The sequence below is a fragment of the Ixodes scapularis genome, unplaced genomic scaffold (genome assembly GCF_016920785.2).
Source record: "Ixodes scapularis isolate PalLabHiFi unplaced genomic scaffold, ASM1692078v2 PGA_scaffold12__126_contigs__length_90152505, whole genome shotgun sequence".
In the NCBI taxonomy this organism is placed as follows: domain Eukaryota; kingdom Metazoa; phylum Arthropoda; class Arachnida; order Ixodida; family Ixodidae; genus Ixodes; species Ixodes scapularis.
Window position 1 is genome coordinate 42674844 of NW_024609838.1, and position 24426 is coordinate 42699269.

At 47.4% G+C, this 24426-nt stretch overlaps 1 protein-coding gene across 1 annotated transcript in view; it reads left to right on the forward strand.

The window, feature by feature from the left end:
* Nucleotides 1–24426, forward strand: part of LOC8026095 (cAMP-dependent protein kinase catalytic subunit 1) — a 431775-nt gene that overhangs the window by 120759 nt on the left and 286590 nt on the right. The window contains exon 2 of the mRNA XM_042289546.1: nucleotides 22515–22578. Within this exon, the coding sequence (XP_042145480.1) occupies nucleotides 22539–22578 (40 nt within the window). The 5' untranslated portion in view covers nucleotides 22515–22538. The remainder of the gene's footprint in view (nucleotides 1–22514; nucleotides 22579–24426) is intronic.

Here is a 24426-nt window from a genome sequence, read left to right on the forward strand (position 1 = left end):
GCACTAGAAAGTGTTCGACGTTGTTTCCTTCGGGGCGATGACTTGATCTAAGTTGTTCCGAGTGTTCTTAAGCCGGGGTCACACTGCTTATACATCATACAAAAGACAGTCTGCATAGAGATTCGAACGCGAGTCACCACGAGATCCCTGCTTCGAATGCCGCATGACAATGAGTTCAGGGAGAAAACTTGGGCACGCTGCATTCGAACCACGGACATTGCGGTGACTCTTGTTTGCACACTGCCTTTGTACGATGCATGAGCAATGTAACCGCGGCTTTATGGGAACCTTGGCGTAGCAAATTTCTCCCCCGATCGTCTTGGTGGTTCGCTCGACAAAAATATCCACGTTTCTTTCGTCTTCTGCGAAACTTAAAAGGAATGTCCGTGTCGTTTAAAAAAAAAAATGATGTTTTTGACTCGTTTCCAACGTTCACCCCGCAGCGAGCCGTTACTTCCTCAATTTGGCAGCACCTCGAAAACATCGGTCCCTTTCCTCTCCCAGCAATGCGTCGATGGCGTCCGGTCACGACAACGTGCGTTACTATTGACGCGTTTTGTTTTCTTTTATTTTTTACACCGGTTTTCAGACGTCATTACATTTCGTGTTTGCTTTACATCGTCGACGCGACAATGTTCTTACGCGTGCATCAAACAGACGGTACGAAGCCAGTAAATGTCAATTAGCGGAGCTGCAGTGTAGCGACAATTGTTCGGTCGTCTTAGGGCTTAATATAATTGTTGCCATTTATCTAAAGACTTTTTTTTTTTCTCTTTGGAATCGCAGCAAACTTGTTTCCCGTCCTCAAGGAGTGTTAAAACATTTCGCGACAGTGCGAAATGATGTCGCCTGGTCTTGACATTGTTTCTTTAAAATATTGTCCGGTAAAAGTTTGTCTTTGAGAAAACAATTAAATTATATTGTCATTCCTTTTAGCAATATCATCGGCACGATATTTGCGTTTTAATCATCTGACGCACGAGTAATTCAATTTTAAACGGCCCATTTGCTAAGATTACATTCGCAAAATACAGCGTTTTAGTTGACAACAGCGACGTAACATCATGTGAAGAGAGCCACGATAGCTTTGGACTGAAAATAACTTTGTTTTAAGAGAGGCAACATTTACGGTATTGAGGGAAGCTCATTTTTTTCGACGATGATCTTCATTCGTACCATCAGCCATGTTGATCAAAACCGGGAATAAGTCTACGCCTGCGACTCTGACGTTACCATGCCTGATGTGACGTCACGGCACGACCAGCCACGTATACTTGCAAAATTTGGCGTGGAAGTTTTTATTGATGTTCATAATTGATTTGACGAATATTGGGGCCGTAATTTAATTAAATAAATGTCACACGTAGCTATATTTAGGCCCTCTCTACGTGACTAGCGAAAAACAGCTTGGGAACTTCCGGATATCACCGGAAGACGTAGCAAAAAGTGGTTCCTCGATTTCCGCCTGATAACGTCATAGAAGCGTCACGCACTCGCCGACCGCAATCCTGGCAGTGTTACAGCAGAGGAGGTAGATCTGTCCGACGCCTGTTCCACTGCTGGTCGTTCTGCAGCTAGACAGTCTGCGGAAACTTTGGCAGCCAGGAGTTGGGACGCCGCGACGACAGCGACACCGGTGTGGGTGACACTCGCGTTCTCTCGCGCTTTCTTTTCCGGAACTTCTAGACCCAACCGTCAGGATCGCGACGTCCGACAGCATGACGATAGAAAGTCTAGATTGAAGACAGGGTCCAACGCAAACCGTGTTGAGCGTTTGCAATGTAAAGGCGGACGCCTACCGCGGACGTTGGTCGCAAGTGCGCGTGCGCTGCGTTGTCGCGCGGAGAGGGGGAAACGCAGACGATCGACGCTTTCGTGACCTCCACACAGCTCGTATTACAAACGCGGTACATAAGCCGTATGCAGTTGGCCCTCCATAAGCAGTTGGACGCTTTCTGTAATAGACCCTTTCACTCAAGTTCAGTGTCATCTATTGGCTGAAATATCGGTCAAAACTGGTGTACGCTCATGGCGGATAAAATCTGATACTTATTCATCATCTGTAGACGTACGGAAGTTGCGGCGTTTTTCGACGAACAGTTAATTTCTGTGTTTGCTTCCGTTTCGACTGTGTCAAGAAACTATACCACTCTTCGCTAGGTGCTTATAGTTGAATAAACCTCTCGATAAAATTAACATTTCGTCGTCGCGAGCTGTCTGAGGCGTGCCGAAGCCGAGCGTTCCAAGGACTTACCTACCAGCCTCAAATGCGTAGCGCATAGAAGCTTAGAAGTCTCGTCACGTTAAAGCCCCGCGGGTGCAATGCTTTCGAGTAAAGTTTCCGCAGGTATTAAAGTTGTTTCTGCCGGTATTGTATTCGGTAGCCGCCGTAGATGTAGACGCTGCTGGCGATGTTGAGACCGCAGATATACACGCGGTCGCCTCACAGTCCATCGCTCCGAAGCACACAACGAGCACAGATGAAGTCCGAACCGCACCTTTTGCACACGGCGCTCCGGCGGTGACGTCATCACGCTCCCCCGCTGCGCAGGCGTGGCACCCCCAACCGGCTTCACGGCTTCTGTGACGAGGCATCTGCGTTGCTGTGCTTTTCTTTGTGTTCTATTTCCGAGTTGCGTCCGCTTTGACTTTGGGTGCTTGATGACGTATTTTTATGGCCATCTTGCGGGCACAACGCCGACACCGCCTTTTCCCGTAATGGAACAGGTAAAGCTTACGCCTTAAAACGTCTGGATGCTCCAGGCTCCGTATCTGCCTTCAAAGTGTTCCTTCACCAGCCAGCAAAAGGATGCCATTTGCATGTACTGATGATACTCACTTGGGTGATGATAGCTGTTGAAGTCTACACAGGCACGACACTCTGACATTTGTGGCGTCGTTTGTTGCCACTTCGAGACTCCTTTCGAATCGATGTATGGCCGGAATAGGGGCTCCAAACACACCGGTCGGAGAAGCGCTCCAAGCAGCGTGATGTGCCGGTGCGTCGCCACCCCCCCAATAACAGGCGTCAATCGAGGAAGTCGCTTATCTGGAGGCACACACTCGAGCTTGTAAACCACCGTCTGACAAACGCTGACGTGCGTGTCGCCTGTGTATAGGGATAGCTCTAGACTGCGTCCTCGAGTGGTGGTGAGTGTTTATTTTGTTTACAGAATATACCAGCGGTCTATTTCGTGCCAATTTATCTAATGAAGATCAGCGTCATGTTTGTGTTGTTTTTCTTTCTTCTCTTTCTTTTAGCGTGAGACGTTCTCTAACTATATCCGTTTTCACCTCGAGAAAAGTGCAAGTTTTGCGCTTTGTTCATACGCGGCGCGAAGTATAGTTCCTACAAGATTTGTTTACCGGAGAAAGAAACGATACTTTTGGCGTTTGGAACGTATAGTCTTGATAGGATAAGATATACATAATCTAAAATTCACCTACATAGGTCTTACTTATCAACATACAGGGGGAAATTTATAAACCTCCGCGAGGAGCCGGACTTTTTTTACTACGGTTCCTTAGGTGAAAACGGTCATCGTTTCTCCGGATTTTGTGAAGCAGCCTCTCGTGAAGCCCTTACCTGGAACGTCCCATAATACTACGCGCGCAGTGTTGCAATGGGACGTCACATGCCAACACACCAGCTCAGTTTCTCCGCTAAATTTAGCGGGAAAGTTCAATTTGTGTATAGGTCTGTGACGTCCCACTATACAACGCGCGCAGTGTTGCATTATGGGGCGTCACAGACCTACGCACCAATTCCGTTTCTGAGCCAAATTTAGCGGAGTGGATTGGCGTACAAGTCACGTGGCATCGGGTCACGCGACGTCAATTTCCCCGCTAGATTTGGCGGGAAAATTTGCGTCACGGGACGTTTACGCCTATTCAGTTTGCACGCTAAATTTAGCGTGGAAATTGACGTCACGTGACCTGATGTCACGTGATGCTTGAACGTTTCAAGTATGCAACAGCGAAATACCCAGCAACTTGACATACCTTTTTTTTTTTTTTTTTGTTAGTGAACATCGTCATAAACAAACATGGGCTGCGAAGTGACAATAGAGAGTTCGAGAATAGGATGCCCCAACGTTTGGGTTCCCCTAAGAAATTGAAGGACCCAAATGCTACAAAGTTGTTTTCGACGGCTTATAGAATAGGGGTTTCGCGACGCAGCGCAGCGTTCTTACATTCCCCGCTTGCAGCGGCTAACGAGCGTAATAATCAAAAAAGAAAAATGTTAATAAACGAAAAACATGTGCGCTTAGCAAGTAATTTTTGTTTGCAAATAATAGGTAAGCTTTTAGCCAATAAAGCTGGCTAAAACAAGAGACAATCTAAAATCAGTATAAATGTCGCTGGCTGTATTCAACCAAAACAATCCAATCCGTAGTGCGTTCTAATTTGGCGCTCGTTCTCGGATTTTTTGGCCCTCCGTGTGCGCTTTGACCGTCTGTCGCCGAAGATTTAGGCCTTCAACTGTGTCGAAACTGAGAGGAACGCGAGCGAGCATACCCTTAGAGCAGCTGCTCTCTTTAGATCTGAGCTGGAGCGACCTTGAAGCCTTGAAATACTTGTTTCCAAGCTGCAGGTATCGTGCCATGAACGAAATCCACTCGGAGTCACGGAATAGCAATATGTTGCCATGTCAACGGTTACCGCGTCTCTTTAGGCTTAGGAACGGCTATAGAATTGGGGACGATCTTTGAAATGGAGCGAGCCCACCGCTCATTCTTCGTGAGCTGAGCGTGATAACGCAAAGCGAAAACCGGTTGCACCATTCATTGGCCATAAAATTGGCCAATACTGCAGCGACCATGGCGAAATTGCTCCGAAGCGAATTGAAGGGGCGCCGCCATGTTTGCCGACGCAACCCGGCCCCAAGCAATTGGGGGCCCTACGTAGAATTCTCGAATTCTGCGTTGGGGGCGAGCGTCAACCCAATACCCCAAACGGAGTTTGGGTTCTGCGCATGAGCAGTGATGAGCCCCTATTTCTTTGGGGCCCTCTATTCTAAGCCTCTCTAATGAGAGGCTCGAAACTCGCGTAGCGTTTCCTTCAGTTCCAAAATGCGTCTTCGACGCATCAGAACGCGAGGAGGAGCACGCCAATCAAAGGACAACATAGAGAAGTTGAGAAGGCGCGGGAAACGCGCCCTAACAAAGCAACCGTCATTGGTTTAGGTAAGGAGTAAGCAAAAGCACAGGGCATTTATTTTTAATGCGAAAGCATTAACTGAAAGGGGGGGGGGGGGGGGGAGGGGGGGGGGGCGGGTCTCATGGAGCGAACCGGCGTTACCAGCTTTCGAAGCCGGGCCAAACGACACCTAAATTCCCCTGTCCGATGGAGCGAAGCCTGTAGTCTGTAGCAGTGAATTCATGGATAGACTCCCATTGGTTGGCGCGCGGGATAGTTCAGAGAAACGCCACCCCACTGCCATGGCGCAGCGGCCCGGCCGCCGGTAAGAGGGAGCGGCCGGCCGCAGAGCCCGGCCATGCTCAGCGCGGCGCGCAGCTTGGAGTGATACGCTGCATTCCAAGACGTTAAAAAATGTCTCTTTCTTTTTTTTTTTTTTTTTTGAGGGGGGGGGGGGGGTAAATGAACGCACGAAGGACGCAATGAGTAGAATGAACTTGCACGCCGTATGGCCTCTGTCATCTTGCAAAACCTTCCCCCCAAACGCACACACACGCACAGCCCAAGATAATAACTCCGAAAACTAACGGTCTTATATCTTGTACCCTCACTTTCTGTTTTTCTTCACTTAGAAGTCCAAGTGAGATTGTGAAATGGAAAGTGAGAGAAAGGAGGGCGAAAAAAAGCGCTGGAATTTGCCGTTTCGCAATTACTCGCGGTGTGCGCCGAATGAACATCTCTCTCCTCCTCTCCCTCACAATGCCCCCCCCCCCCCCCTTTTTTTTTCTTTTTTTACTGCTGTCCTGTGGGAGGCTTGAGCGCAGGACGCGACCGACACCAGCGCGCAAAGGGCGGGCGCAAAGTTGGCGAAATGTCCGTTTTACGAGCCCCAGTGTGCCGACTCCATCGATCCTCAATTATTCGGGCCGTCGCGGGGTTATCTACCGACGAGGTGCATAATGGCGCTTCAGGGCCCGACGCGTCCGACCCCACTGGTCGGATTACGAGAGACGGCTTTACGACCCCGATATGTGTTCCTCCCCGTGGCGGTTTGGGCGCAGAGGGCCGCCGACGTTGCGTTTAACTCGTCTCGAGTACGCCCACTTCACATGACGTCACACTGGTGCCTTGGCGCGACCGGTCCTTTTTTTAGCCCCTGCCCGTTTCTATTTGGATGAGCATCGTACCGTCGTGCGGTCGTGTATTACTACTACGTGATCCACGTTAAAGATCCCATGGTGGTACTGCACTGACTAAAATTGCTCATGTACAGCGTAATTATATATATATATATATATATATATATATATATATATATATATATATATATATATATATATATATATATAAACACAAAACGTGCTTCATCAGCCGAACTGTGAAAAAAAACCGTCCTGAACAACTGTCACGTATAGAACCGCCACGTGGCATCGTGACGTTTTGTGACGTCACGTGACTATGATGTCACGGTGTCACGTGACCGAGCTTTATGACGTCATAGTGTCACGTGGCATTGTGACTTCACACTGCCACGTTTCCCGTGACGTCATGTTACTTTATGACGTAACGGCGTCGCGTGACGCCACAGGGAATATTTGGGCAAGAGTGGAAAGCCAACCGTAGCGACCGCTTTTGTTCGCGCACTTCGCCAAAACCTATCATTAAGATTCGAGACACATGCAGAGCTTAGAAAACGTGAAGGCATGTGCGAGAAACCATGCGGAAATCGCAAAATATCTGAAACATAAAAAAATAAAAAGCCCCGCATTATTATTATTTTTTTTTTTATGAACCACGAGTTGGCATTCCAGTCTTAAATGTGCGTTTAACGAAGCCATCTCTTTTATTTCCCACAGGAAATCTCCTAGTTTCTCGAAAATAGACACACACAAAAATTTCGCATGTTTTGAAATTTTCGCGATTTCCACATGGTTCTTTGCACATGTGCCTTAATGCGGAATTAACATGATGCGATTTTACACGCGATCTTGTAGTTTCAGCACCGGCGAAAACCAAAGTGTGATGGACGCTGTGGTGCCCGACACCGCAACTGCGAAATCGCACCATGTACAGGGTGTCACAAAAGAAAATTTACACGGTCTTTTTCACCGCAAAAATAAACTAGGCATCGCCGAACGCTCATTTTCCGCCCGAAGGTAGCGCTAGAGGTCACAACCAGATGCCAAAGTTTCAGTCCGATCCGATTACTTAATCAAAAGTTATAAGTGATTTTCTGAAAATTTCAATGGGAAAATGGCGGCCGACGAAGTTTTTGAATACATGGGGCTCTATGGGCACCAAAAACCAAAAACGGGCAAAAATGGGCTCCATTTTCCCATTGAAATTTTCAGAAAATTACTTATAACTTTTGATTAAGTTATCGAATCAAGCTGAAACTTTGGCATCTGGTTGTGACCTCTAGGCGGAGAATGAGCGTTCGGCGATGCTTAGTATTTTCGCGGTAAAAAAGACCGTGTAAATTTTCTTTTGTGACATCCTGTAAATCCATCCCGTTTCGCATAGTGCGACTTTGCCCGAGAATTCGCAGCTGCGATCTGGAGCAGCAGCGCAGCTTGAATCAACGTTCTTCGATCTATCGACCGACAAGCTCCACGGAAGAGGAGCGTCGTTCGAAAGCGGTCCTTCCCGGCGGCCCCTGGGCCGTACGCGAGCGAGTACGAACGGATAGCGATCCTAGTGCCACCATGATGTGCTGCCGCTCCAACCCGGCGACAGAGATGGACCATTTCGGAACGACGCTCTTTTTGCACGAACTTTATTTTCACCATAAAACCCCCGAGAGAATGACTGTTCACCGCAGGCAATGTGCATCGGACGTTTCACCGGTTCCGTCGGTTCTTCCTATATGGTTCTGGCCTGAGTGCTCTAGACCGATTAAAGGCCCGATAGCGTAGCGAGCGCCACCAAGCGGCCGCGCCGCGAAATGGCGCAGGCGTTCTAGGAAGCTTGAAACTGACTGATCCTAGTCGGTGACAGGTTAAGACTTCGGGAGAAGCTCCTCTTACCGCTCTCCTTTTTGGCAGAGCGAACGCTGGAGAGGAGGCGACCTCCTGACCTGCGTTCTGCTCGAGGAGAAAGAAGTGGGAGGGGGGGGGGGGGGGGGGGTTTCCCCGAACTTTTAACCTGTCACCGACTATATTAACGCTGGCTTCACGCTTTTTCTGCCGCACGAATGACGTGGCAGCTGCGAGATGGCGAGTAATAATGCACCAGGGGAAGCGGACCTGAGGCTGGAGGGGCGCGCTTGGCTGCCCCCGCGGAGCGCCAACCCGGCCGTGTCTTGCAACGTGCAGCGTGCACGGTTGACTGCGCCGCTGTGCGACAAGACGCCCCTTGTCGCGCGACGCTGCGCGGTGTGGAGCAACTGAGCACATAGTACACCCGTCGATCCGGACTCGTGCGCTTTATTTAGAGCTGTTCGCGTGGGAGCGCGCTGGAGGAGGAGGAAGCGCGGGAGAAAGGGCACTGCGTAACGTGGCCTTGGCGAGATTTGCGGAGCGGCAGCTGCGACACGCTGCGCGCGGGACTGCGTCGGCGGCTTCCTTCAGCGTGCCACTGAAAACTGCTGCTACCGCTCTTTGGGAGCGCTACCGCGCCGCCGAACATCCGAGGTCAGGGATCCTAAATAAAAGGGTGCGCTTCAATGCTTCGCCATAATTTGCAGACAGCACAAAAGTCAACGAACAACTAAAAAAAAAAGGGGGGGGGGGGGGGGGGGGGCGATCGTGTTTGCACACCGGAGCTCAGAGTGCGTGCAGCAAAAGTTCGCGCTGCAGAACCCAGGGGCATAGCCTATCATCATCTGAAAAATTGCATCTGTGCTATTCTGATGGCGGCCTTCTGTTTACTTGTGAAGGAAGAAGTTGAAGATGCTCTAAGCATTCTAGACGTTAGCGCGACGTGAAACAGGAACTGCATGCAAGAGCTGCGTAAGCGTTCATTTTCAACTCGGGCCCAGTCAATCTGTTAGAAGCACACACTCGGCTTCAAAGCCCCTCGGTGTATAAATATAACTTTATTGAGGCGTCTATCTATATGAGTTGGTGTTTCGTTCTGACTGGTTGCATTTTTTTTCGTCATCGACACTGAAACAGATAGAAAAATGACTGTACAATGAAGCGCACATTCTCGTTTACGGTTCACTTGCGAAAGTGACGGTGCCCCATAAAATACGGCAGAACACAGTTACATTGCCACCACTAGTACGGTAAAAGTTAAACTTCCATTTGAGTCACCAGATGGCCCTGAATTCCGGATAGGGTCTATTCCACGACGAAGCCATTGAGTGCCCGGCCGCCGGAAAAAGGCGAGGGACAGCGCCGAGCGGTCACCGATGCGGTAGCGCAGACCCACTTCTGGGGTGACCCCTCAGTCAGCGCCAAAAATTCGCGCCGTGGCTTCTCCGCGAAACAACAACTAACCGCCACAAAGAAAAAAGAAAAAAAAAAGGAGGCTACCGGCGCATGGGGAAACGGGACAGGAGCGAAAATTGTTCCCCATTCCTGCTAAAAAGAAAATACATAAATAAAAGAGCTCGTTTGTGTATGCGGATTTCACCTCTGGGGCATTGTTTGGCACTGCTTGAGAGACCTCCCGCACGCCCTCTTTCCTGTTCTTCTCTACCCCGGTCACGTTCTTTCGTGAGTTGACAGGCTTTCGAGAATAAAGTAGGCAATGCCGGGGGGCACCTAAGACTCAATCACCACCCACCTCTGCCCGTTTTAATCTGGGTGAGCATCGTACCGGCGTATGGTCATATGCCACTAGACTGCGTGATCAACGTTAGACTGCAGTCTATCAGTTTGTGCTAAATTGCTTGGCCACAGCCTAAACCAGCGTCCACATACTTTAAAAGACAACTGACCTCACCGTCTCTAACACGAAATTCTACACTGCTTTTTGAAGCGATTGCTTTAAGGAGATCGTGTCGCAGAAAGATCGCGCAAAAGACAAATGTCAAAGAAGGTCTCTTCAGAGAAAAAAAGAAGTGCGTCGTCACGAGTCTTGGCCGTCGTTACTTGCGAAACACTGTTCACAATATAAAGGTTTGACGGACGGCATATATACCGCCAAGGCTAAAGTTTAAGGACACGGGCAAGTTACAATGGTGGCAAGTTACAATGTTGAAGCACGGAAAGCTACTTTTTATGGTTTATTTAAGCTGGACGTTACATCCATCTGGCCCTCGCTGTTTACCTCGATGAGCGAAATGGATGCCCGCGAGTGATTTCCGTAACTGCCATTCCTCCGATCGCCATCACGGGTCGTCAACAAGCGTGGAGACTTAAAGCCCCTCGATGAAATACTCGCAGGCCACAGCCTGACGATTGTGTAAATATTAAAGGGGGTTTCCAAACGCAAGGCGAACGTAAATAAAGAATAAAAAAATGAAACATTTGTATAAATAAATTCATGAGTGGAGTGCATTGCAACTTTTCATAATGATGTCTTTAGGTGGTGAACTTACCACTCAAATTTAACGAGCGTGGGCTTCGGAAAAAATAAATAGGCTAAAAACTACTTTTCCTATATGTGCGTGTGTGTTTGTGTGTGTTATTCAAAGAGAGGAAAACAATATTAGACAGTTTGGTTGACCGTGATGAACTCGATTCGTTGATTTGTTTATATATATATTTTTTTTTAAAGTTAGAATAGCGTTTGGAAGCACCCTTAATATTAGAGATCGAAATAAAAAAATACTAGCGAGGTGACTCAGCAGCCGCCCGATTTAAAAGGCAGCAGCGATATCCATCCATCCGCTTGCGTCAGCACATTCAACTCTCTTTTGTCCGCGACTGTTGAGCGTTTATTGTCCCGAAATCGAACAAGGGGGCATTATGATGAGTGGCAGCTGACCCGAACAGCTGCGTGCATGATTCCTATACAAGCGGATCTTTCTTGCGAGTTCATTTGCTCGCCTGCGTCTCGGAACTACGCCCGGGGCCAGATGCCCGGCGTGAATTCAGTCTTCGTGAGGTGGAGCGACGCAGTTGACGTCCCGTCGCGCTCAAGCACTCGCTGAATGTCGGCTCACGTCGGATAATTGCTCCGAGATCTTTACACCGATCCGGCTAACGGCTTTGGATTATACTGCCATGCCCGTGTTCAGGGCACCCATTCCAGACGTACGTATAATGATCATCATGTGCACGGACATGGCGCTCGCTTTCTGAGCACGCGGTCCCACCCAACGTTCTCGGACCTTTCAGACTATACGAGCTTCGCGGAAGTGCGCCGTTCGAAAACGGTCATTCTCGGTTCCACGAACGCGACCAGGTGTATTCGCGACTCCAGCGACCTATAGGGGGCGCCACCACCAAACAAACATGGCGGCTGAGTCCTGGTCGCGTCGGCTCGGCCGGGCTACTCGGGCCGCCTGAACAGGTGGCGCGTTCAATTGAACAGCTTTTCTTTTGTTTAATGACCAATTTAATAGGTATTTGAACTAAGACGGTTAAGTGTAACCGGTGCACATAAACTTGAAAACCGTAATTTTTTTTTATTTCTTTTTATGTCAAACTTTCGTTTCGGAGGTTTCGTTCAAAACCGAAACTATGGGCTCCGGCCAGACGGTAATACACTAATCAGTTTTTATCATCTAAGGAAAGCGGCGATGACTACAGAATTGTTCCACCGAGAGTAATTTTCAGCTAACTCGCATGCCTCGACCATGCGACTTATCAGACCGCGAAATCGAGCTTTTGTGTGTATCCGCGTTTAAGAAACAGCTCCAGTCGTCTGCTCGGTCAACATCACAGGCTGCAGGAAAATTACGAAAATTAAGCAAGCGCTTCTTGAGCCTAGGACCATGTTAACCCGCCAACGCCCCACTAAGCAGCTGATACTCGTATTTCAATTCAGGTTTTAGTAGCAATCGAGAAGTCATTTTGATGAGCAGGTTATGTATTATATTGTCCCACTAAAGCAATATTAGTATATTCTTCGGGTTGAAATATGAGGTTAGTTGACTAGCTATTAGGTGAACTGCTGAATAAAAGTATGATCATGATGTAAAAAACCCGACACTGTGGTAAACGCAGGCAAATCAAATAGTTCTAGCCGGCAGCACGGAGGCAAACTAAAGAGAGTCTTCATCGGAGATTCAGACAGAACCTTTCTGCATTGAACTTTGCTTCGAATCCTGAACGGAGACAATGAGTATTTTTTGTGGCCGGTCAATCTGAGCAATGTAGACGTGTATTGCTGCTGGCTTCGACGGGGGTATAATATAAATATTGGAGGCGCGATAGATCATAATGACGTGACAGCTTCTAACGTTGCGAGACGCCCCTCCCCCCCCCCCCCTTTTTTTTTTTTTTTTGAAAGCAGATAATTTGTTTCATTCATCATTTGCAGCGAGCAGGTTTTCCTGAATCAAGTAATTGCGAAATCAACCCTACTCCTTCAGTGTGGTCCAGAGGCTTTTTTGGTGAAAAGCAGCCAAGATGAATAGGCAACGCACCGACCGGCGTGGGTGGCTCAAAGTTGAAGCTAACCGAACATAACCGAACTCAAGAAAAGCAGCTATCGAACCTTCCCATTCACTTGACTGCAACATTGGTGTTCCCTCCAGTGAAATGCCTCGTCTGTCGTCCTCAGTCCACTGTTCTACATCCTTATAAAGAAACCACTTATCATTTACGAAGCAGTCGTCACTTTGAATGTGATTCGAGACAGACAAGAAATCAAAACGTTTTTCCGTGATTCCTCCCCATCCAAGACATCGAAAGCACGCGACCGTGTGTTGTGGAGTAAACGGGCTTTCAGACACGTGATGGAAAGAGACAATCTACTGAGGCTTCACCAGACTTATGAACACTTAGGCAAACTTAAGAAATTTTCGGACCGTCGTCAAATTACATTGGTCGCCACTGCGCCGACAGCACGCGTCCGCGAAAGCCACCAGAGACGCGGAGGGGCGCGGAGGGGCGCGGAGCGACCTGGTCCGGCTGGTTCCCGGTTTTCCCGCTTGGCGGCGTCCGTTTTGCTGGAGTCGCGAATACGGGCGGATAGATAGGCTATGCGGAGATCAAGTCGTCTGCTTCTTGTGCATGGGTTGCGGTGACGTCAGAATGATGCCGAGCTCTGATTGGCTTTGATTTAAAGGATAGGGGGTAGACCTCGATGCTAGCTAAGTGTCTCAAGGTCTACCCACTTTTTTTTTTTTTTTTTAATATTAGGCGAATAAGAGCTTGGCGTTTTGACATCATCGGAACCACTGTGCATGCAGCAGACGAACTTGTCCACCGCATAATTCGCGGGACGCCATTGAACGTTGTTCGCAGCGTACGCTCAGAACGATGCTTGAGGACATCTGTTTCTGGCATTTCAGGAGAAGCGAACACCGCGCGTGCACAGCTTTGGTCGGTGCTCAAGGTCCACGAGCGCACGGGTATCCATAGCTTTGGCTGCACTGCCTGCGAGAAGCGCACGTTCAACATCCATTCCACAGATCAGAATCGTTGTTCCTTGAAGACAATAAATGGAAGCTGTTTCTAAGCATGCGCTGTGCACAACGTCCACCAATATGGCGTCTCGTGAATACAAACAGTGTCCAACTACTCGACCGGGGTCACGTGGCTTATGGGCCCCATACGCAACACGAGCTGCGACGAGGTGCCGAAAGCCTTGACCGTCTGCGAACGCCTCCGCCTTTCCGCCTTGTTTCCTTCTTTCCCATCGAAAACGCGCTGCAGGCGCACTTGGAACTAATTTCCGCAGGAGGCGTCCGCGATCAAATCGCAAACGCTACCCACGGTCTGAAGCGTGTGTCACATGCAGCGGTTTTGGCCCTAGAGCGGCGCGATTTCTGCCGTCGCGACGCTCTGGCCAGCACCAGCGGTTGAGCGGCCCGAGCGCCGCGACGGCAGAAATCGCGCCGCTCTAGGGCCAAAATCGCAGCATGTGAAACACGCTTAAGATGGAACCCCTCTGTGCAATATAAGGCTCTCTCTATACGTGCGGATGGTGACCCTAGTGCCACCAGCGGTACCACCCTCACGGGCAACGGAGAATTAAGGGACGTTTTCGAGCGACGCTCTCTTTGCGCGAACGCGGGCGCAAACTTTGTGTGCACTATAAAAACCTCGATAGAATCACTTTTCACCGCCGCAGGCAGTGGGCGCTCAACAACAACGTTCAACCGGTTCCGTTATTTTACTTTTTTTTTTTTTTTGTGCGTTGACGGTATCTTCTGTGAGCAGAATCGGGCGCGTGCCCTCTCTCTCTCGTTTTACCCCGCCGAACCTGATGAACTTCCCGGATGTGTGGAGAAGGCGCTGTGATCTAACAAAATGGCGCCGCCCTGAGAGCGCACGAAAAGGCGCATGATTTCTATACTTCAGGGCTGACTTTGATCTAGTAACCTTGGTCTGACCAATACCGCCTGTAGGTAGTGATAGGATGAGAACGGCAGAAAGAACGGAGTGACAGGATGGGAACGGCAGGAACAACGGAGTGACGGGAGGGAAACGGAAGGAAGAACGGAGTGACAGGATGGGAACGGGAGAGAAAACGACAGTGACAGGGTGAGAACGGCAGAAAGAAGTGCAGCAACCGGATAGAAACGGAAGGGAGAAGTGCAATGAAAGGATTGGAACGGAAGGGATAACGGGCAGTTACAGGGTGAGAACGACGGGCGACGGTGGGGACAGAATGCGAACGGTAGGGAAAATTGTGGTGATAGGATGAAAACGGTAGGGAAGCCAACGGTGACAGGATGATAACGACAACAAGCACTTTGGTGACAAGATGATAACGGCAAGGAGAACTGTGGTAACAGGATGAAAACGTCGGAAAGAAGTGCAGTGACAAGATGAGAACTGCAGAGATAGCGGCAGTTATGCAGCGAATGACTAGGGAATGGTGGTGGCAGGATGAGAACGGCCGATAGAACGGTGGGGACATTTGAAAGCGGCAGTGCGATCGGTAGTTGCATGATGGAAAAGCAGGGAGAACGGTGGTGACCGGATCAGAACAGCAGGGAGGCCGGCGGTAATATGATGAGAACGTCAGGGAGAACAGTGGTGACAGAATGAGAACGACAGCGAGCGTCGAGCGTGCACGCGAAGCCGAAGGACGTTGAAAGGCAATGGGGTCGTGCCTGAGGCCGTGCATTCGAAGGAGACGTCGCGCCGTTCTCGCTCTGTCAGCAACTATAAAATAATCGAAGCCCGCGAACGGCCTACACATACAGGGACTGGGCCCGAGCCTGACACCGAGCGTCCATCGACGCACCTTCGACGACAACGGTCGCTCCACGCGCGCGAAGGCAGGGCTGCGCATAGATTTGACGTCCATTCTCTGCGTGGATGGTGCGTGCTTTGCTCGCTTTTCAAAGCGGCGAACATGCGCGTGCTGGTCTGCGGGTGTGTAAACGGAGGAATGCGATTGTTCCAGCTGCTGCCATGCTATAGATGTTGTTGGTACGTTTAACGCTAAACGCGTGCTTTCCTCGTTTGCCCAAGAAACCTGCGTCGCGGGACGGTTTCTACCTCGCCCAAACTGTTTTCTTTTTTTTTCTCTCGTTTTCTTTTTTTTTTTTTAAGAGCGATCTTTTGAGTTGGTATTCTTTTCAGCTTTTGGTATAAGCCTGGCACGTGCTTTGCTCGCTTTCCGAAGCGAAGATGAGGCTTGTGCCATGCTGTGATGATCGCATGTTGGGCTATGCACGTTTTTCCTAAGAACGGTGGACAACAACCTCAGAAGCTGAACATTCAAGTTTATGTTCGTAGAAAATAAAAGCCGTTTACAATTCCCTGTAATACCAAATTAGAGCGCAGCTCTTGAGGAGGAGGAGGGAAGAGTACTGAGGGGAGGCTATGCCCCACCCCTCTCCTGCTCGCCTCCCATCTAGGGGAAATTTTCCCCGCTAAATTTAGCGGGGAAATGTTTTGCGCTAAATTTAACCGGGAAAATTTCCCGCTAAATTTAGCGGGAAAAAGTTTCCGCTAAATCTAGCGGGGAAACTTTTTTGATAAATTTAGCGGGGGAAATTCGCCGCTAGATTTAGCGCGGGAAATTTTCCGCTAAATTTAGCGGAAAATTTTCTCCGCTAGATCTAGCGGAAAATTTCCCCCGCTAAATCTAGCGGAAAATTTTCCGCTAGATCTAGCGGAGAAAATTTTCCGCTAGATCTAGCGGGGAAAGTTTTCCCCTAGATTTAGCGGAGACAATTTCCCGCTAAATTTCCCGGGGAAAATGTTCCGCTAGATATAGCGGGGAAAATTTCCCACTAGATTTAGCGGGGTAAATTTTTCGCTAGATTTAGCGGGGTGCACCGCGCGGTTACGCCGACGCCGACGGCGACGGCGACGCCGCTCAACCCGGAAACGGGCGCCTAAGAGCTGTGCTGTAACAAGTGGTATATCGTGAGGATCGCTTGGGTCGTTCAAAAACTTAGCTTTTGCAGTGATGTGATGGCTGCGCCATTTGCGCCAAACTGCGCGATATAGTGCTTCCCTGATATGGGATGGGCAGTATTTGAAATACGTATTGAAGCTACTTTGAGTAGTACGTTGTATTTCGTCTTTAATAACGTAATTTCGTATTTATGCATTTCAAATAGAATTATTTGAAATACGTATTGAAGCTACTTTGAGTAGTACTTTGTATTTGGTCTTTAATAACGTGATTTCGTATTTATGCATTTCAAATAGAATTATTTGAAATACGTATCTAAAATACTTTGAGTATTGTTTATTTCGTATTAAGTAATTTCGTATTTAAGTATTTTACATACAAGTATTTAAAATACGCATTTACAATCTTTGAGTATTTCGTATTTTATTACATTTTAGGGAAAGCGTATTCGTCAACTCTATTTGAATACTAAAAACAAATAGTGGTTTAAAAAATTGTATTTAATATACTGCCCCAGTACACTTTTGCGTACCCTTCTCCGGAATAAAATGCGATATTATGCACTCTTCCCGATGGGAAGAATGCAAAGAGCATTAAACTTGACGCAGTTTACTCACAATAAACATAAGATAATAAAACAAAAGAGTGTAGGACAAAGAATGAACGGGGCGGGTACAACTATTGACTTTTTGGTTGACTGATTTTAATTTTTAGACGTCGCGTTAATGCCATGTTGTGTGAAAGGGCTTTATTGCTTCAATAGCCTTCCAGGTTAAACTCGCACTGAAAACATTCTTTCCCTGGGTATCGTACCTGCCAATCTTCTGTGACAAAGCCATTTTTTTTTATTTTAGAGCTGCAACTTCCTCTTCAATTGTGCACAGTTTTTGTTGCGATGTTTTAAACTGAGATTTCAAGCTATGGGAACAAAATGTATCTGTAGACGTATTGGAAGACGATAAAACAATCACGGTCGTATTTGTATGTTGTACTTAAATACATTTCTCAAAAGTGTATTTGGATTGGTGATTAAATAAATTTTTCGTCGAAGTATTTTGTACTTGTATTCCGATACATTTCTGAAAGTATTTCGCCCATCCGGGTCCTGCTACATTTTACTAGAATGTGGGAACTTAACGCCAACATTGCACCAACATTGCGGCAGAACATAATTTCATATTAATAACACTGAAAACATAATAGCTCAGGCCTCGCTGCCCGGTCGGATTGTTACGATTGTTCACTGGCAGCCATAGCTGTGTGCGCGAGTGCTGTGGCGTGCTTCCGCAGTTCCTTTGCAACCTGCATTCCGCATCATCAAGATTGCCGGTTCTAGCAGCCTGTTAATGTGAGCTCGTTCTGAGCATCCGCTCGAAACATCGCCCTCAAATATCACGTTTAGTGACGTGGACGATTTGCAAGCAAGGAGACTGGCCGCTGCCATGTCTGTGCCCGTGTGGACAAGCCCGTGCAATTGGAAACTTGGCAAAGCTATGTTCACGCGCAAGTTTCACGTGCTTGCACGCATGGGGCACCATTCGGGGCGCCGTGCTTGCAAATGTCTATAGGCTTGAGCGAGCTTTCAGAGGTTTCTGTTATTGCGTCAAATAAGACTCCATTTGGTTTGATTTCGTATCAGACACTGACCGTACTCGGAAGTTTCTCAATATTTCTCATGTCCGTGGTCTGTTCTGACGCATTAATTAACTTCGCTGAGGGTGCTCCTCACTGCGCAGGGGTGTACTGCAGTGAAGCGACAACCGTGAAGTAGCCCTTACAAAAATGGCATAATTGGACTTATATAAAAACAACATATATGGTTAAATAAAAATAGGGCACATCAGGCCATATACAGAATATCAGTTTGTATAAGGCATATCTCGCCAGATATGCTTAATTTTTTATATATCCATATCTGGGCCTGCCAAATAAGGGTATATCTGCCTCCCATATCAGGCCAGATATGTCCCAATCAAATAAGGCAACCTTTATATATATATTGTTGTTTTGTGCAAATATCTACCAAAATTGACTTCTCATCTATATAACCAAAATACCAATTGGATATTGAGCATTTACCAACCTTTATTAATTTTTACAAGAGCTGCTTTACGTCACTCCTCATTTCGCTCAACTTGGTTCTCAGGGAAAGCAGGATTATCGATATTCGGGTAACAAATGTCAATGAAACGTTAATGTCGACGAAACGTGTGTCCATGAAACGTGTATCCACTAAAAGGTTGCCGTGGAACGTGTTATCACGAAACGCAGGGACAATAAAAAAATCAGTATTCTACCTGCAGTTGTGACATGATTTCAGACGGCCAATGGCAGGTGACTGCTAGTCGAATTTCGGGGAAATTATTCTCCCGGCTGCCAGGAGATAGATACGGCCTAATTCTAGAGGTAATCTTGAAGAGTACCTTTAGAAAAACGACCAATTGTCGCGAAGTAGGTTGCAGCGCACTTATGTTGACGAGGCGGGACTTGAAAAGTGTAATCCGAGATACATGTCGACACGGCCACGGCAGAATTAAAAACTACTCAAACACAAAAACGAGAAGGAAGATGTCCGCGAAGATTCAACACGATGTACCACAAGCTGTCATTTGTGGAACCAAACACTAAACGCATCACAAAAAAAAATTATTGGGCTTCTTTGAAGAAATTGCTTGTTGCAGATATGCGGGTAGGACTTTTCGAAAGTACTACAGAAGCACAGAATCCGCAGCAGCCACGCAGGGCGCAACACACGCCAAACTAGGTCCGGCAGCAGGCGCATGTTTTACCACGTCTTCAACTTAGGGAGAGAGAGAAAAGGCGAGATGGAAAGGCCAAAAAAGGGAGTGCACACACAAGAGGCTTATCTTCTGGGGCATCCCAACCAGGATTTGGTCCTGATCCCAACAATGACCACAACGAGAGGATTTGTCACTTGTACCCAAGGTTGAGAGTGCAGTGAATGCTATGTGTGGCCTTGGACTTCAGACAGATGCCATGTTCTGCCTTATCACCAGCGTATAAACTGTAGGCACGTGACCCTAGCCGGAGACACGATTGGCCTAAAACACGCATAGCGCCTACCCTGCTGTCAATACCGAGTGAAAAGGACAGCTCTATGAAGTCCAGCTTGTGAACTTCCTAAGAAGCTGTCAAACACAAAAGTGACCCAAAACGATGCAACTTTGGAGATAGTATGTTTTACGCCGCCCACATCATAATTTTAAATGAAAAACTGAGCGCTACTATTGTTTTGCGCGCGATGTTTACAAATAAATAAATAAATAAATATATATATACATATATATTCCACTAATTTTAAACTTATCTGTACACTGTTACGTTCGCGTTTTTAAACTTTAAATTTATTATTAAACTTCAAATTTGTTTACACATAAAAGACACCACGGACAGCACATCTTCCGACTTTCAACACACTATGAATCGCCGATGCTCGTAAGCGGAAGGTTGCGATGCTGCGCGAACGGTTTTTGAAAGATGCTGCGTAGGCTGCTTCGGGCTCAACAGCTTCGCAGTTGTTCGAAGGGTAAAGGACTCGCGACGACGAAGTAGCGTCTTGCATCTTCAGTAAGCTAACGGTTCGTGTTTACCCACTAAATTTAGCGGGGAAACATGAACGAAATTAGTTACACTGCTAGATTTATCGGGAAAATTAACGTCACGTGACATAAGTACCAATTCAATTTCCCGCTAAGTTTAGCGGGACGGTTACACCGATGCCGACGCCGACACCGCTTAACGCGGAAACGGGTGCCTAAGAGCAGCGATCGAAAATCCATTATTTGATTAACTCGCTTTCCGATCTTATGCACTTCGTCATATTGTCACACGTCAAACATAGAGCCAAATTTTATTTGTATTTCAATCTTCAAAATGTCCAATTGATTAAGTGGTGCAAATATCTGGAATAACTTCACTTTAAGGATGTTAACAATAGTTAACCAATTACATGAGATTCATGCAATATAGATAAATCAACTAGTGTTTTCGCGAGTACAAATGACTTTTTGTTTGCACGACCGAAATGGGCCCATAGATCATTATCAGGGGATATATTTTTACCCATATATATCGTGAACGGACTATATATGACAGCATTTTACCGTTTATACAGCGATCTATGGCAGTATTTGCCCATATCTATGGCAATATATGGCCATATTTGACTCCTTATATTCTTATATATCATATATGTCCATATATAAAATATATCAGGGCCATATATGACATTTTCGTATGGGACGCTTCGCGATTGTGCGTGTTTTGCTTCGACGCAGCGCACCCGCGCGCTAAGGAGAAAGCGCATCTCCAGAGGGGAACTGCGGCTAGTGTATGTTATAGACCACGTATCCTGGCGATATATATATATATATATATATATATATATATATATATATATATATATATATATATATATATATATATATATATATATATATATATATAGAGAGAGAGAGAGAGAGAGAGAGAGAGAGAGAGATTTAGCAAGGATACTTCGCTATTGATATAATATTTATATTCATTGGGATTACGCACCTACAATAATCATTCGCGGCAGTTCGTCCTGTCCTTCGTCAACCCTCGTCTTGCTATCGTGTCTGGTGCTCGGACACGCAACGAAACAGATCATTTTTTGTTGAAGGGAATCACAAATGCTGTGCAATCGACGTTAACAAAACGTTGCGCATAAGTGAGAAGGCAAAGTAGACATTGCCTTTAGCTGCACAGGCCAACACACGAATCGTAATATCTGCTGTGGTACATGAATGGAAATGAAGTAGCGAAGTGAAGTAGCGTAGCGAAGAAAGCAAATGAAGAAACCCATATAAAATAGGCAGGAACGTCGACTCTCACCTATGGCTACATCCATCCAAAGCTGTCTAAACAAGTCTAGAGAAATGAAAAAAACCTTTACTGCTCCAAAAATGTCAAGAGTGGGTGAGCCTTATTGCGCTGGCAAATAGACCCTTCTCAGAAGTCCATCCTCCCTGTGGGCCCGGTGCTGGGGTGACGCCGACTAGGTTTCACCAGAAGAAAATTGGCGACTCCCTCGCCGGGGGCCGGAAGAAAAGGGTGTGATGTTTTAAGTATCCTTTTTTTTCCCTCATCCCCCAAAGATTATTCCGGGGCTATACCACACCACCTGGTGAGAGTTACAAAATTGCAGAGGGGAAGCAATTCGGATTAAAGGGCGAAGGGAGGAGTCATTCTTTTGGTTTTTGATTTCTAGGCTAGGTGGCGCAAGCTACCCCACGATATAAAGGGTACAGCCGTTAGCGTCCATCGATCCATCCATTCATTGGGCACGCACGAAGCGTGGGAATGGATCCGGGTCCTCACCGGACGCCGACGCAGCCCTCGTTCTCAATGCGAGGCGAGCCGAGTTGACGACGAAACCTGACGTAGCCATCTTGTCCAACGCGGAGAGCTAGTCGTCTGCTTCTTGCGCAGGAGTTGCGGTGTCGTCAGAACGACGCCGAGCTCTGATTGGTTTTGACTGAAGGAATAATGGGCAGACCTCAATGCCTGATGCCTTAAAGTCTATCTCAATATATATATATATATATATATATATATATATATATATATATATTAATTTTTTTTTTAATCGGGCAATAAGAGCTTGGCGTTCTGACATCATCGTAACCCTTCTTCAAGAAGCAGGCGGACTGTGGCTACGCATAAGTTTACGTACGAAAACAACGGCGCACTCATATAAATAGCACAGCAGCTATTAGATAACTTCCAATATTGAAAAAAAGATATATATATATATATATTGTCAAAGTGCACCGCCGCCGCCGCCGTATGTGTTTACTATCTCGAAATGCGCCGGCCCTTTTCTTTTTTTTTTTTTTTTGTTGCTTGTAACCGAAGAGTGCTTTTAGCCGCCCGCGCGTACTTGAGGAAAATGTCGCTGAGTCCTCCGAGACGCGCCTTTGACGTTCGCTTTCGCCTCTTTCCATTTCCAGGCTGGTCCGAGCACCTGCCCCATCATGAACATATTCAAGAACAGGGGCCGGAAAAAAGACAAGGGTAAGTGCCACTTCGTGTGTGATTTTTTTTTTTTTTTAGTCCGCGGGTGCTTTACGTGGTCGGGAGACAATGCGAAGACCAAGTCGTCTGCTTCTTGCGCGGGAGTTACAGTGACGTCAGAAAGACTCCGAGCTCCGATTGTATTTGACTGAAAGGCTATATGGTGGGTAGACATCAATGCTGGATGCCTGGAGGTCTACCCACTACTTGTTTTTCAATCGGCCAATGAGAACTGGGCGTTCTGACATCATCGCAACCTCTCTGCAAGAAGCAGACGAACTTGGGCTCTGCATAGGCCACTTTCTGTCGGTCAGGGGGCGCTGTATACCGTCCACGAGACGCGACCGTGAAAGAGGCGCTTAGTGTCCACGAGACGCTACCATTTATTACTGACGTGAAACGGCGTCCTAGCGTCCCATCATGCTCGATCTACGGGCGTCAACTGGCGTCTGTTTCTTTCTTTCCCTTTCTCTTTAAACGCGCCTGCCTCTTACAAGCCTGATTGGAGCCGGCAGCTTGTCGCTACTTCTCGCGACTAGTGCACTGTGGCTTAGCGCCGCAGCTCACGTGCGTTAGTACTGTTAGTTATGTACTCAAGATGGTGCTCACATCGCATTACTGAACTGTTCCTCGATTAAGTGGAAATCTTCGTGGGGCTTTATTTTGGGATTTTGTTTGAGGATCGCGGGATCACAACAAGTGACAATTCGGGAAAATAAAAGGGACATATAGGTCACCTTCGTTTTATCCCTGTAACTTACCAGCGCGCTCCAATTCGTCCAGGTGAGAATTCCCGCAAGGAGCCACGCGACATAATTAAACAGAGCAATTACCGCACAACACTCAAGGGGTTTCTTATATGCGTTAGCATTTATTGCCCTAGCGCATGCAACCGTGTTTCGTTTGGACAGTCCTGGTTGGGACTGGACTGATCTCGTGAGGCCGCGGCCGGGCGTTGCGGTTCCCGCCGTGCCCTTTTCCTCCGGTTGTGCGCTCGTAACGTCCACTTTATCTCTGAAAAGAGGGAAAGAGTCTTCTAGCACGCTGCCATTGACGCACATTGGGATCGGAAGTGGGAGGGGGGGGGGGGGATCGAGAGGCCGTGGCACAACGTACGCGACAACGTAAAACCGAGGCCCAGCGACGATGCTGTTTGCGCGAAACCGCCGACACCCGGGAGCAAAGATTGACTCTTGGAAGACAACAGTATGCGGACCGTAGGCGGCGATCGAAGTAAGCTATGGTGGCTGCATCCGACACCGCCGGCGCCCAGGAGAACAGACTGGCTCTCCGAACACAGCAGTATGTGCGACCCGTTGCGAGGGGGGAATTCCCACCCTTTGCCGATTCGGAACTCCTGCTCTAAATGCTGACGCATTTTCTCGAGAATCAGCGTAGTAACAACAACGAATGCGGCATCATTTTTTTTTTTGTCTTCTGGCTTTTGATGCGATTTGACTCGTCGCAAGAAATGGCCAATATACAGGCTGTTTCTTTTTAATTCGAACGTATTTATTACGAAAAATCTGTAAAAGATACACTAATACGCTTTGTGCAGATGAGTTATACGGCCAGGGGTACATTATGTTGGTGGCTAATCTTTGCGATAAGTCGGCTAATTAATCAAAATTCGTTACCTAACTTTTTAATTAGTGAAAATAGACATATGGTTCCAATTAGAAACTTGCTGAGCGTTATCGAAGCGCGATGATAATTTAATCATCCGCGTTCCGCCACTGCTAGCTTTGCGCCTGCTTCACGAGTGTTAACTTTGGCGCGCCCCCGAGTTTCCTACGAGTCTCAAGTCGTTCTAAAAAGAGTTGATTTAGTGGTTTTCGATGACGCTCA